At 40.1% G+C, this 15,479-nt stretch overlaps 1 protein-coding gene across 3 annotated transcripts in view; it reads left to right on the plus strand.

Annotated features, from left to right (window-relative positions):
• Nucleotides 1-525: 525 nt before the first annotated feature.
• IL6ST (interleukin 6 cytokine family signal transducer) overlaps nt 526-15,479 on the plus strand; it is a 37,943-nt gene continuing 22,989 nt past the window's right edge. The window contains exons 1-7 of one of the 3 annotated variants that reach the window (XM_061469381.1): nt 526-570; nt 7,632-7,712; nt 8,749-9,060; nt 10,832-10,964; nt 12,209-12,369; nt 12,712-12,863; nt 14,647-14,806. In XM_061469381.1, the coding sequence (XP_061325365.1) occupies nt 7,646-7,712; nt 8,749-9,060; nt 10,832-10,964; nt 12,209-12,369; nt 12,712-12,863; nt 14,647-14,806 (985 nt within the window). In that variant the 5' untranslated portion in view covers nt 526-570; nt 7,632-7,645. Of the gene's footprint in view, nt 571-1,040; nt 1,175-7,631; nt 7,713-8,748; nt 9,061-10,831; nt 10,965-12,208; nt 12,370-12,711; nt 12,864-14,646; nt 14,807-15,479 lie in introns of those variants that run through there. The other 2 variants (XM_061469382.1, XM_061469380.1) reach the window with 2 other exon arrangements.

Below are 15,479 nucleotides of genomic sequence, written 5' to 3' on the forward strand. Positions count from 1 at the left end.
CTGCAGGATCCTCAGGCCTGCCCGGGAGGAGCGCACCCCGGCCGGCTGAGGGCCCGGAACGGATTTCAGAGGCTTCGCCGGCGGCGGCGCGGGCGGGGGCCGGCTCTCCTCAGCTGGGGGGTTCCGCGGCTGCGACCCCCGGGCAGCGGAGCCCTGCAGCTCCTCTCCCGCTCTGAAACACAGGCTGACGGGAACCCGTGTGGGATGTGCGTGTTCGGCAGGCGCGGGCACCGCCGGCAGAGAGCACGGTGGGGCGGATGGCGCAAGCAGCGGCTCACCCTCACCCTCCTCCCCGCGCAGGCCGCCACCCCCTCTCGCGCCCGTGATCCTGGCACCGGCCGGCGCGTTACGGGAAGCTCCGCCCCCCGCCCCCTTTCGGTAACGTCACGGTACCGTTCGCCAATGGCGGCGCGAACCGTAGAGGGAAGGACGCGGGGGGAGCCAGGGAAGCGTGACCGGGCGTGGGGCCGGGCGTGCGGGACGGCGGCGGGATGGCTCGGCGCGGCGGCGGTGTTATTTAGGGTCAGTCGGCTGGGCAGCGGCGCCGTGAGGCGACGGCAGCGCCAACAGGTGAGGGCCGGGGGGCAGGCGGAAGCGGAAGGCGGCTCACGATTCACGAGGCTTGCGGCCGCTGGCGGTGGGCCCTTTTCTTAACCCCCTTGCCAGCGTCCACGCTGCCTGTGTGCGCACCTCTCCCTGAGGGGCTTCCGCCGGCGCTGGGCGCGCTGGCCCTTTCTTTCCCCTTACTGGCTGTAGCCGGGGTCAGCAGGCCGAGCCGTGCACTGAGGGCGGGGAGGGCGGAGGGGTGGGCGCTTGGCCAGGACTGACTGGGGCGACGACGGCAGCCCTGCGCCGCTCGTTTCCGAGCCGATCCTTCGCCTTCCCCCCCGGTGGCGGGGGTGTCCGGGTACAGCCTTTCTCGTCCTCGCCTGTGCCAGGGCCGGGGTGCCCCGCAGAGGAGTCTCAGCTGCCCTCGGCGGGCACTGACGGCGCTGGAGCTTAAAATGCAACATGGCCTCGCCGAGCGCCCGGGGCCTCCTCGGTGTGGGGCCTGAGGAGCGGTCGAGGCCCCCTTCTTGCCAGTGTGTGTCGTACCAGTTGCTAGGGTTGCCCCATCTGCTGCCCTTCCCCTGTCTCGGTCCAGTTTTACTGACCCGCTGGCGTGGCGCAAAGGGTAAGACTGAAGATTAGCTGGGGTTTTCTCTATTGCAGGGGCTGTTAATGCTGACAGTTTTAATAAATAATTTTAATAAAGGTGCTGCGACCCTTACAGTGTCTTTGGGATTTTCTCGACTCTGATAAGCTTGGCCATATTATCGACAGGCGTTTTCGTGTTGAAAAGCGTTAGATTTTATTGCCATCACCACAGATGGCCTGTTCTTGTTGCTTGTAGACCAGAAGGTAGAAAATCGCTGGCCTTGAAAGAAAGGCACACTTCGGTTTACACGTGGGCCAATTACCGAAGCGATTCCCTGAGGAATTAGGGAGGAGCGGGTACAGGGAGCAGCGTGGGTCGTCTGTTAACTTCCGATGTGCTCCTGAGTTCTAGTCATCCTTGCAGCGGGTCTCTGACGCTCTTCCTAAAGAAAAACGGAGACATTATTTTCATCTTGCAGATGATGAAACTGAGGCACAAAGGAAAGCAGTCTGCCAAGTGTGCTGGCAGCACGGAGGAGAATAAATCCCTCTCAGTTTTCATCCTTGTTTTAGGTTGATTAGGTGATTGCCAGCTGGTGGCTGCTTATTACTTATGAGGCATTTCTGAAGGAGATGCCTCGTAATAGAATTATGTTGGGTTATAGTTAAGTCGTTAGTGACCTGTGCTGTCACTGAGAAGGAGTTGGGAAACAACTGAAGAGTTCGGGTACTTTTGAGAGTTGTGGGTTCTTTTATCCTCTTTTTCCTATAGAACATAAAATTTATACTACTCTTCCTAAATACTGTTACTTGCAGATAAATAATATCTAAAAAGGATTTTGAAAGTATGTAACTTCTAAACTTAAATTTTTAATCTGTATGTTAGTGTATCACGTTAAGACAGTAGGAGAGGATGATGAAAATTGGAGATTTTTTTCCTAAAAGTTAAAGCATTAAAAAGAAATATTTGGGTCTTGTTTACATGTCTAGAAATGTGATCTCTTAAGGAAAGCCTGTACATACAATTGAGGGGTGAGAAGAAGTACATGTGCACATGTGTAAGTGTGTACACAAAATGGAGATACAGTATCTCCAGTGCTGCTTTCCTGGAGGATTAGCACTTGCATAGTTGTATGAAAATAAATAAACTTCTTGGCCAGTTTCTGTAGAATGATTCTTATATTATCCAGAACTACCTAAATTGGAGAACCGGCTTTGGTGCTTGTCAGTCTTGCAGGTTTGACTTTAAGCTGAGAAGACAGGATGGTAAGATACGGTTTTGTGTAAGTTCGTTTGCTTTTTAGACTAAAGCTACTTGCTAGCTGCAAAGAGAAAAATCCAAATTATTTCAGAGAAAGCAATCTGCAATTTTAGAAGGCACCAGAAAGAGGAATGTAATTCTTACAAGCAGATATTCAGTGCTCTGATGAAGTATTTAAATAATTCTAATCTGTGCTGCTTTGTTTGGGTTTTGTTCTTTTTTTTATTCTGAGTGCTATACTGAAACCCTGGATGTAGGGAGAAGTTTCCTTCTAGAGCAAAAGGAATTAGTAACATGGAGTAATCCCTTATCTGTTTCATGAAAGGGACAGAGGTACAATTTGTGTGTAGGCATTTTAAATGTGAAAAAGAATTTCAAAGTATTCTGTGCATATAGTGTTAACATAAGATTTTCAAGTGATTCTTTTAGAAGTGTTAGTGTTTTTTTTTGAGTTTCAGATGTTTTCGAGAAGGAAGTAGGTTTGGAGAAAGGAAGGAAGCTTGCAGATGAAATACTTCTAATTAGAAAGTAGTTACAGACTAAGTAATCAAAATTCCATTAAAATAGTTAGAGCTTTCACTAGTACCTGGCTTGTTATTAAACCTCAAGCAATGCTGCTGCTAGGTGCAGTATCACTTGCTCTTTCTGAGCTATGTGGATTCTTACCACTTGAAGCTGTAAGCTCTTAAATTTTTTGGGGGGGTATTTTTCTGGAAATCCATTTGTCAGCAACCTTTTGGCTTCTGTGACTGATGTGATAATGAGCCTTAATAGACTGAACACCTTCCTGTGGTGGTTATGGTGTGTTCTGTAGTTCCCAACTTGCAAGTTGGGTTTGCTGGCAATAACACGTTATTTTAGCTATTTCTCTTGAACTGAAATTGTCATTTGTAGGTCACTTGGACAGTAATTGCCACCTCTCTGAAACTGAAAGATAGTAACTCATCATATGACATATACCTGTATTAAGTTTGGGGGAGTTTTCATGATTTATGAAATCAGAATAATTTGTAAGGCTTCTCAGTTGCTCAGAATAAGTAGCGATACTTGTTTTATATGAGCGCCTGACATTTCTTCAAAAACTGTTACTCATAGTTTAGCTGTAAAACTCAATGAGCTACTTTGTTCATATAAAGCTTGATTTTAGGGTTGTTACTGGCTTTTTATAGGATGCTTCCTGAAGCAACAGTTTAAGGTTCAGGCATAAAGGCGAACTGGTTTTCTTTCAAAACTTAGCAGGATGTGAAGCTTAATAAAAGCCCCATATGATTTGGAGATTAAATGGGGAGATGTCATGGCATATGAGTTTGTCTGTTGAAGTAATAACAATGTTTTAACAATTTTTTTCCTAAGATAATTTATGTTCTGTGAGTTAAGCTCTGTCATCATCAGCAGTTCTAAATTGACTATGTTGGTTTTACTGTGTAGGATTTTGATGGACTTTGGTCCTTTGCCACTTTGGCAAACTTAACTATGGAAGTAACCTGACAAACTTCTAACATCAGTTTCTGTCTCCCTTTCCTTTCCACTTAGTGTTCCTCAACAACTACATAGTATAGATAAAATGTTGATTTGACTTCTCTTAACAACAAAATAAAAACCAAAAAAACCCGCTCCTTTAGTGTTAGTTCAGCATCTGGTTAAACTTTCAGCTTAGGTTCCTGATACACTACACTAGCCTATAAAACTTGTGGCTGTGCTGCATAACTGCTGAAACTATTGAGTTTTCTGTGGTCCAGACATGCAGCTTAGTCTGATTGAAGTAGTTATGGTTTAGCATTTCTTTTGAGTGATGGTGATGGCACTATGTTTCAAAGTTTTAGTATAGATTTTATGCAGGGTTTCTGCACTCTGCACCTGAGCATCTTTATATGCTCAGATTAGAAAACACTGGTTTCCACAGAACTCTCTTCCTCACTCTAATCTGAAGTATGATTCCTTGTTTTGCTAGTTATAAGCCCCATGTTTTGGGTTTTTTTTTTATGGCTTTCACCTGAGCACAATGGATGGAAGTGCTTAGTGTAGAATTAAATTTCAGTTAGGAATCAGCCATGTAAAAGCCAGAAAGACTAATATTTTAAAAAGCAGCATGCAGTAGAAGTCAATAGCCCCTTCATGGGTTCAGAGTGTGTAGCTTCAAACCTCATTGATCAGGAAGGAGGAAGTAAAATATATCAGAACGGCCTAGAAGCAGATAAATGCTGAACTGTAGCGTGATCTGGACACCATAGTCACAACTGTTTGTTTCCTGTGCTGTATGTAGGTGGGCTTTCCTCTGAACTTGCCATTGCAGGTGATGGATCATTAGTCTTATTTCTCTTGCCTTTCAGGAGCTGAGTGTGGGAGAATAAGTGCTATAAACTGTGGATGGTTTCTTTGCTCCCTCAAAACAGATACTAACTTTCCAAACTGCAGAGTAGTGGAGATTTGGACTTCGTCCTCCTAAAATCTTGTATTCCAGGTCTGGAAGACAGTTGGATATAGAAATAACATTTTAAAAAGGGAAGTCATCTTATTTTGATTTGTTCGCAAAAACATTATACTTCAGGACAAAGTATGTGATAATTCTATCTTCTTATTTCTGTTGAGTCTGTTATTAACTCAGTGTTGACTTTTATGTTCTTTCAGGTGCTTCATAGTATTTTGTATTAACCTGAGCCATACTTACTAGGATTTTAAAACCAGCAGTTCCTGAGTAGTTTTGTGAAAATACAATTTAACCCAAAATAAATCACTACCAGAAAGAAAATGAATACTTTGTAATGATGTAGTATTTACCTTAGCTGATGTGCCATTATTCTAACATGTCATCAGTTGCGATACCAAATGGGAGAGAAATGCTCTAGTGAGCATTCTTTTTAAAAATTCTCGGTTTTGCTTTTTTATATCTGCTTCAGTCTTACCTCTTTCACTGTGGAAGCAGCTTCTGCTGTTCTGCAGCTTTTAGCGGTTAGAAGGGGGGGAGTTGCTGCTTCTTTCCACCTAGCTTGTAGTTGCCTTAGGGCTCTCATGAGTTTCAGATCTTCTGCAGCTTAAATTGTTCAACTAAATATCTGTAACAGAACGTTGCTTAAATAAAATTTAAAAAAAAATAAAAATCTGAAGCTTTATCTTTAATGGAGCACAACAAGCTTTAGGTCGACAAGCAAGCAGTATTTCTGATAAATGTTAGAGTAAGTCAAGACACTAAAATAGATTCCTGTGTGCTAGTTCTATTCAGTGTCTGAAAACCAGAATCCAAAAAGAATACTCTTCTGAGTTTGGGTGTATTCACTGTATGAATCTGTTAAAATTTGCAAAACCACTTGGGTCTTTAAAATGCAGAAAAGCATGAGCGAACAGAAACCTTATTTTTCAGATGTTAGAAGACTTTACATCTATAATAATAAAAAAATCAATTGGTTTAGTTCTCTTACTGTGTGCTTGTAATAAATATCTAAACATGTACTGCACTTGAAACTGCATAATGGTTTTCATATCCAGCCCAGTGAGAGTACTTGAGTGTAACACAGAAAATATGAATAGTCTTTTCATTCTAAACTTCATACAACTACAATTCCAAACAACCTCTAGTGACACATATATTAATGCTTCTTAACATAATTGTCAAGTCTTCTAATCAGCAATATTTCTAGTATTTCTATGTAGAAAATCTTGGTAGGTTTTGAGTGATGAACTCACAAGTACAGATGCAAATATTCTGTTGAGTGATTCTGATTGCTGTTATTTTAGGTGTAACTGAAACACATCTACATTGGTGAATCCTACGAAGACTCTGCTGTAAAAGTTTCAGATTGGCTTTAGTTTGTTTCTAATTCTTATGAATAAAGATTTTCTTTACATTATAATGTTAATCTTGGTTTGTTGGAAAAAGAAAATGTTTGTATGTGCTGATACCTAAGGAATGAGTTTCTAGCTTGTTGCTGATACATCAGTGCTAAAATGTCTAATGTTATTGATCTTTATGAAATGCCTTGTGCCTTTCTGTCATTATTACAAACTAAACTACATGCAATCAAATTAAAAGAGTATTTCCTGTCATAAACTGCAATTTCTTCTCCTGCTGATAATAGTAAATGTAGCATTTAAATTTTCCTTTGTAAGAAACTGCAGAATTCCTAAAAACTTAGTGAGTTGCCTTCTGTAGGGCTAAAGTTCAGAATACCACTTTCCAAAGAAGTTTTGTCAGGTCAATGAAAATAAAACTACAGAAGCAGGGTTACTACAGGCAATATCATCTTAAATCTTAGTAAGCATAGAAATTTATCTTTAGTTTCTAGCTATAAGAATAGTATGAAGTCTGCTTCTAGAAATCAGGTTGTGGACTTTGTCTTGCTTGATCAAGCTGATCTTCCTGTTCCTGTAAAGATGCCCAAGTGTAACTACCAATAATATGACTAGAGAATGGTCACTTGCTTTTAGTAATTGAGGGCTGCTTTATAAAACTGCAAGTTGATAAATACAGAGGATACTTTTGTGGCTTCAAAACAATTGGAGTGGAAGCTACTCTGAATGCTTCAGTTTCTCTGACCTGTTCTGTAGAATTGTCAAAATGGAGAACAAGTGAGCTTTGCTACAATACAGAAGTAAACAACATAAAAAAACTTTCCAATTTCTGAGCAATTGTGAACTCCCTTGTCAGATTTTGAAGGCTTATTTATGCTTTTTCTATAGTAGTCAACACTATATGGTTCTTGATATGGAAGCATTGTACTTCGTAATTCTTGCATGGATTTTAAGTCACTCTTGTGAATGAGATGCATGGTTTTGGGATGAGTTGTTGTGAACCTTAAGCAAAGCATTTATATCAGTGCACTTGAAAGCTACATAAGTATGGTAACCATAATCAAATTTGTACGGTTTTGTTTCAAAACCTGAGCCACAGTGTTATGCTTTCTGTTCTGCATGAACCTCCTGCAGAAGTTCCAGTGAAGTTTGTTCCCATATACAGCACAAAAACCTGAAGCTGATATATTTCTTAAATTTGTAACTGCTTTAAAGAGGCTTTAAACTGTATCAGTTGTCTTAAGTAGACATTGGATTTTGTTACAGCAGTAAGCAAAATGAAAATTGTATGCCCACTGTTTCTCTAGAGTGAGAGTATACTATTTCAGAAAAGGAAATGTGTGTACTTAAGAAATTGTCGTAGACCAAATACAAATCTGAATTTGACAGTGATCTGAAGTGACAAGTAATAGTCTAAATTAACTATATATATTTTTCTCTGTTACAGGAATTCTGTGCAGCATGTTTTCTGGGTGGAGCTGGGTAGCCCACAGCTTATACCTCTTCTTGAACATCTGTTCTCTTGAAGGTAAGGGTTCCCTGACTCAAATGCAAGAGACTTATTTAATTTGATGCTTGAAGCGTATCCTGCTTTTTGTATGGATACTTGTGAGATGAAGACAGAAAGCAAGATGTATTAGGATAGGGAGACTAGTCTTTGCTCTTAATAGTGTTAATGCATGTTAAAGCAATACTTCTGCTTCTGTTCATTAGTCATCTGTGTACAAAGAAAGAAGAATGACTTTGGTTGCTGGAAGGTTGCTTTAGTTCCCCTGATATCACTGGGGCTGTTGTAGCAAACTGAAATTTAATTTCACCTATGCCAAATGGTATCTAAATGAAAGCATGTATTGGTCAAACTGAATGCTGTTAAAGCAATAAGCTACCAGTGAACTGGTGTAGTAGGCTCTATGATCAATTCAGAGCTGTGGGCCACTGCTATTGTATTGAAAATGATCATCCTCAATACGTTTAGTATGGCTGTTGATTCAAGGCAGTATTTCAGTTGTCTGTTTCATCCTTAGAACTTGACACTTTTTATGTGCATCTGTAGCGGTAGTCACAATTCTATTGTGTTGAAGTTCGTTAGTAAAAAGAATACTACAAAATGTGCAGAGTTCACTGTAGTTACCAAATAGGCTTATAGTATGCCCACTGAAGCTTTTGAAATTGACAACTCAAATACTTAACTGCATGCAATTCGTCAAAAACTAGTTCACCACAACAAAGGTGCACACTTACTCCAGTCATGTCCACTATATTACCCTTCTCCTTCAAAACATAGTAAGCATTCAGTCCTTTGCTCTCCTCTCTCTCTAAAGGCCCCTGTTAATAGAGCTTTTCTTGCCTGGTGAAATGCTTTTGCAAAGCCTAGGGAGGACTACACTGGTTTTGCCCTTTAGATCTGCTTGGTGGTCCCCTAATGCATTTCAGGTTTATAGTTGTCAAGTAATTAACTCATTTCCTGCTTAAACACATGTAGTATTTTTAATGTTACACAGGTGTTGTATCAGCAATATTATGGAATGTTCTGTATTTTTTAACAAAGATGCAATTCTTTTTAGTTTCAGGTGGACTTGTACAGTCATGTGGTCACATCATCCCAGAGTCTCCTGTATTGGCCCTTGGTTCCAATTTCACAGCATTATGCATTTTGAATGAGAGTTGTCTGGACTTTGGCAATATCTATGCTAGTCAGATTATCTGGAAAATTAAAAATAGAGTGGTACCTAAAGAACAGTATCGTGAAATAAATAGAACAGTGTCCAGTGTCACATTTAATGATACTTCTGCACTAGCTACTCCTCTGACATGCAACATTTTAGCAGATGGACAGATTGAGCAGAACATTTATGGAATTACAGTTACAGTAGGCTGTAAGTACTGTTTTTCTTGCCTTTTATTCTACTTTAAAAAAAGTTTGAGAAACAGGGAAGAGAATGCAAACAATAGTAAGTGTGCACATCTTGAGACACTTCATTCCCTCAGTTTCTGGATAATTGTATAAAAACATTGTCAAATTACCTGACATCAAATCTCGTAAATGTGCACAGAATAATGACTTCTATTCATTTCTATTCAAAATAGAAAATAATCTGGAGTGTTTGTGTTGAAATAGGAAGAAAACAGAATAATATAAAACAGTAGAAAAAAAAGTCAAAGAAGGAAAATGTACATTACAGAAAGATATGAATTTAACTGAAACAACTCCTAGGAAGTAAACTAACTTTTCGTTCTCGCTTCTGTGTCAGAGTTCAAGGAAATACAAGCAGGTGGTATGTCCTGCTTTCATAATACCACTTTGAAACTAATGTTTTCTTCATTAATGGTCTGAGAAATACTTAGTCTATCTGTATCACAAAACTAGCCTTAGCTGCCCTAAGGTTGGAACATACTCTTTGAATTACCTCAGTACAGAAGAAAATACTTCCAACTTTCCTTGTTCAAGACTGATAGCACTTGCATAGCTCTGAGCATGTGTTCTTTGAGACAAGACTGGGATATTGAGAAAGTAATATGAATACCTTAATATACGATGTAATTAGTTGGTGGACAGTTTATAAAGGAAGTGTTCAGGTGTCCTTGATAACAGAGTATGAATAGCTGATAACTTATTTTTGCCGCCTAGTGTTAGGAAGAGGTATTGCAGTTGTTGCATGGTCTGCAAAAACCTGGGTTGAGTTCACAATTTAAGCTAGTGTGGTTCTAATTTGAGTTACAAAATGCTTTCACAGAAAAAAGCTTTATTTTTCAACTTCTGATGAGTAAATTTCTTACCATGAAAGATCCAACAGGCAAAATATATGGAAAGGTGAGGACAGATTCCTAAGATGATAAACTGAATGACAGTGCAGATAATATTCTACAGTTCTAATTCACCTATGAGTCTTGAGACTCATTTGTATTTAAAGCTATTATATTTAAAGCTATCAATTAAAGAAAAATTCTGTAAACAATGTAACAAGTTTGAGAATAATATAACTACTCAGGAACAAAACCATATATTCATAAGATAACTCTGAAAATAGCATTCTGCTGGAAAGAAAATCAAGTACCTTATACTCTTGTAAGTAAAGTGGTATTCTAAAAGCTAGAAACCAACATTGTATACCATGATTTGTATTTAAGAAGGAAAAAAATAATAGTTCAGCTGCACTTGGAAGAATTTTCTTGCACACCAGTGAAGTGCATTGATGAAGATCCCTTGTCTCTCTTGAACATGTTCACAGCTAAGGCATCCTTCTTCTGTAGCTCAGGTAGGGGAGAACAGACCTATCCAGAATTGCCTTAGAGCTCAGGTTATTGGCAAAGTCAGCATTTGCTAATCCAGCTGTAGAGCTCACTAGCATGTGAATCAAAATAGATTTAGGTGATACCAGGTTTTCTGCCTCAGTGAGAACTCTGTGCTGTTCCATACTATCAAGTGTTTGTTCCTCATATAGCTTGTTGCTTTTGAGAGCAGCTGGTTAAGCTTCTTTGCTTCCGTTGCTGAATATTAGCTAGCACTTTTTGCCCCCTCCTTTAGAAAGAAAACTGACTATAAATACTTGCGATGTTCATAGAAATTGCTCTAATTGGGCACTTGGGTGATTCTTACTGGATTAAAATGTGTATATAGGTTAATGATTTGTAACTTTTTGTCTTCAGTGCCCCCAGAGAAGCCCAAGAACTTAAGTTGCATTGTACATCAGCTGTCAAAAATCACATATCCTATGACTTGTACCTGGAATCCTGGGAGGCATACATTCCTGGACACTCACTTTAGATTGAAGTACAGATGGTAAGTAGCCCTCTGTAGAATTTCTAAAGAATTTTGGAAAATACTTGTATGCTAAACCAAACTTCCTTGAAATTCCTTGGTACTTTGGAAGAGTTCTTAACTTAAATCCAGTTTTCTGAAGCATAGCTGTCTATTCGGGGGGGGGGGGGGGGGGAAGGGAAGAGAAGGGAAGAGCTCATATTTAAACTCACTCTAAGTCAGACTTGAAATTTTGTTTCTATCTCCTATTTTTCTGTTCTTCAAATAAATTATTAGTGTGGTTTGAGTACAATATGTACTCATCAGGTGGCTGGCTCCAAATTTTGTATTCTACATTTTTCTGTAGTGACATTCTGTTGTATTCTAAACAAGTAGACAGTATCCCTGCTTATTGCAGGAGGGATAGACAAGATGACCTTCTGAGATCCCTTCCAACCCAGCCTATTTTGTGATTCTAAGTAAACCTGAGTCTTAAATGACTGGATTTTGTAGAGGTATTATCTACTCTATACTTCTAAGAACTCAGAATGGCGTTTGTCCATGATTAATCCTAACATGAAAGTTTCAGCCAAAGTATTTTTTCCTGTGAAAGCAAAATAAGTATTTTTCAAACTCTTCAGATGGTCTCTTGTAGTTGAAAATGGAGTGGACAGAATTGGTGTTTTGCTGTGGAAACTGGAATGAGTGCCCACAGCTTTCCATCTACCCCATTCCTCTAAAGTGTTTTGGTAACAAGCATAGTAGAAAGATTGGATAAATAGAAAACTTTAATGCTTTGTAAATTTGCTGATGCCCCTAGAACTGTCTGCTGTTAATGTAGCAGAGAACAATGAGCAGAAATGATGTGTAGCTGCAACACTGTACTCCTGAAGGTTATGCAAATAATACTGATTACATCTTTTAATGCATGAATATGCTTCTAGTTCCTAGGTATATTGCTTTTGATTAAATGTATCAGTTCTTGATCTTTATTTCTTTAAGCTAAGTCAGGTTTCTATACAACTTTATAATAACAATAGTGTCCTGTGCTTTTGAAGATATGTGGCTTGGAAGTCAAGAGGTTTTATTCTAGTTTCTGTCCTAATGCAGTCATGGCTTAACAAGCCATTCTAAATCTCTCATCCCACCTGTCTGCTTACAAAAATAATGGCAGAGGGGAAGCATACAAGCTAAAGTGATTGATCGCTCTGATCTACTTAAAAGATTCTCGAAAGGAAACCAAACTTACTGCTTTGTACCTTTTCCTCCCCCCCCCTTTTATCTAGGCTACAAGAGACCTTTCCTGACTGTATACCAAAAGATGTAAACAATTCTTGTACGATTCGTGATGTTCAGTTCTTTGTTAATACGAAGGTCTGGGTAGAAGCAGCAAATGCCCTCGGGAAGGCTGAATCTGATCCTCTTATTCTTGATCCCATTGAGATTGGTAACTATATGCCTATTAATAAAACTTTACTTGTACATAACTTCTGCTTCTGTGTATATTGCTGAATTGCTGTGTTAATGTTCCTTCACTATAAAAATTAACACTGCTGAAATATTGTTGACTAGAACTGCGCTGGACAAAGGAAGGAAGGTGGGAGATCTGACCGCAATTCAGTTAGCAAGTTCTCGTTGAACAGTCTGCTTTAGAAGCTACTATGAAGTAGCAGCTATTTGAATTCGTATAAGACTTTAATGGTAGTACAAGTTGGTACAGCATGGTATACCAACTGCTAGAAGCATTATAAAATACAGCTGTAGAGTTGACTTTTATCTCCTCTTCTAGTTAAACTTCTGCCTCCACACAATTTATCAGTCAACTCAGGAATACTGCCTACTGTTCTGAAGCTTTCTTGGGAGAATCAGATTTCAGACACTGCGATGAAGCTGAAATTCAATATTCGCTATAAGATCATGGGTGACACAAACTGGATGCAGGTAATACCACTAATGTTCCTTGTAACTCTTCTGGTGTAACCCAGCTGTTTGTCAAACTGCAGTTGTTCCCTCACAGCTGCAGTTCAGAGGATTCACTTTATTGTCATTAGGCCTCCCAAGGCAATTTATCTGGTCTGTTCGTGAAGGCTGTTACCTAGGCTGTTTTGGTACAATCTGGAGTACAGTGACCTTGTCTGTTCTTTATGGACTTGTTTGCTATCCTCCCCATCATATTGCAGTATGTTTATTTTGCATTTTTATTCTGTACACTCAACATGAACTTTCATCTTCCTGTATACATGAAGACTTGTGATGCAAACGTCATTTAAAGCTTGGGCAAACACTCTTAAGTGCTGGAATGCTTTTTGAATTTGCTGTACCTGCACTGCCACAGCAACCCCAGGCAACGCTACAGGCTTGGGGAAGAGTGGCTAAAGAAAAAGGACCTGGGGGTGCTGCTTGACAGCTGAATGAACATGATCCAGCTTGTGCCCAGGCAGCCAAGAAGGCCAACAGCAGCCTGGCCTGTGTCAGAAATAGTGTGGCCAGCAGGGCCAGGGCAGTGATCATATTGGGCACCGATGAGGCTGCACCTCGAATCCTGTGTTCAGTTCTGGGCCCCTCACTACAAGAGGGAGATTGAGTGGGTCCAGAGGAGGGCAACGGAGCTGATGAAGGGTCTGGAGAACAAGTCGGATGAGGAATGGCTGAGGGAATTTGGGGGTGTTTAGTCTGGAGAAGAGAAGGCTCAAGGGGGTGAACCTTACAGTTCTGTACAACTACCTGAAGGGAGGTTGTAGCAAGGTGGGTGTTGGTATCTTCTCCCAAGTAACAAGTGATAGGACAAGAGGAAATGGCCTCAAGTTGCTCCAGGGGAGGTTTAGACTGGATATTAGGATAAGTTTCTTATCTGAAAGTGTTGTCAGGCATTGGACCAGGCTGCACAGGGAGGTTGTCCTGTCCTTTTAAACATGTACACAAGACCACTGAAGTATTAACTTTTGAAATGACTGACCTTGCTTAGCTGTGGTAAAATTTGACTGCTTTGATGATTCTTTGCACTCAGGGTTAACCTCTTGAGTGTTCTGCGTGTGTTTAATCTGCAGTCATCCCTTTTGCAGGGTTACTCACTATACAAACCCCTTAACACGTGATGTAGGCACTCAGTGTGCATGTGTACCTGCGTATTGCTGTTATCCACATCACACATCTGTTTCTGTACATATGCAGTAAGAATATTTTCTGGTATTCTGTTGCTGATTAAGATAAAGGAAAGAGCTTATAAAAATAATTTATTAGCAAAAGTATAAACTACTCTAAAACTCTTGCCCATGTCAGTTAAGAAACTTTCCCTATCAATGGAAGCGGTGATCCTGTAGGATCATGTAGGAAGCTTCTAGCACAGGTATTTTCAATTGATATTCCAGCAGATATCCCATCTTGCCTTTCAGGACTTTGCTCAGTTATTACAGATTAGTAAGAAGAGGAATTATATGGGAAGGAAAAAGGGGTAGGCGTAAATTAATCAAAGAAAACAGAATGAGATAGCTGCTTACCTATTTACTGTATGTATTGCATTATACCTGATAAATACACACAACTCTGATCCCTTACCAAACTATGGTTGAGAATTTAAGCTTTTAGAAATAAGAAGGAAGAAAAACTGTTGTTTGTATTGGGCATGTATATGGTGGAGAGCCGTCTTGGATGACAGCTGTAGTAGCACAGAACTTAGCTTTACAACTTTTGATCAGTGCCTCTAAAACCTTTCTTTCATTTACAGGTTCCTCCTGAAGATACAGCTTCAACAAGAACTTCGTTCAGTGTTCAAGGGCTCAGACCCTACACAGAGTATGTCTTTTCAATTCGTTGCATGAAGGAAGATGGAGTGGGCTACTGGAGTGACTGGAGTGAAGAGAAAACTGGGGTCACCACTGAAGATAGTAAGTAGTACATGAAAGTAGGTCACTGACTTTCAAAATGTGCAATTTGGCAATAGTCAGCTGAAATTGTGTATCCTTGCTTGAGCTGTTTGATTATACATGCAATAAGACTTTACCAAGTTACTTTCTGTAGTGACCAACTTGACCTATGCATTCCAAGGAACATGCGAGTAGCTTTCCAGAAAGCTGGTCTAGAGGTGCTCCCTGAAAACGGCTAAAACGGGAAGTAGGGAAGAAAAGACTTCTTTTCACAGAAAGTTATGTTCTCAAAGTCTTTTAGAAGAGATGTATGCTTTATGCTTCATTTCCTTTGTTCTGAAGATTACCCTCTTCAGAAGCTATTCTGCCTGTGTGAAAGCCTTGGGGTATTTTTGGAAGACAGACTGCCTTAGTTTGTGAAAAACTTGGTGTTTAAGAGGCTTATAAATAAGCTATAAGTGAACAAGCATCAAAGTATGAAACAAGATTTTTAGTCATATAGGGTACAAAGACTTCTTTGCAAACTTTGTAAAAACAGTGATACAAAATAATGTTCATATGGGAAGTTTAGCCCATTATGCACCAAAGCATGTAAATAAAACACCCTGGTACACTCTTAACTTTGCCAAGATATTCTGCATTTACCACCCTTTCTTGCTCATCACAGTCACAGCTGCCTCTGCACTGTCTTGTC

This window comes from Pezoporus flaviventris, unplaced genomic scaffold, assembly GCF_033815535.1.
Source record: "Pezoporus flaviventris isolate CSIRO_AGI_PZ_B2104156 unplaced genomic scaffold, CSIRO_AGI_Pfla_v1 ptg000057l, whole genome shotgun sequence".
Taxonomy (NCBI): Eukaryota; Metazoa; Chordata; class Aves; order Psittaciformes; family Psittacidae; genus Pezoporus; species Pezoporus flaviventris.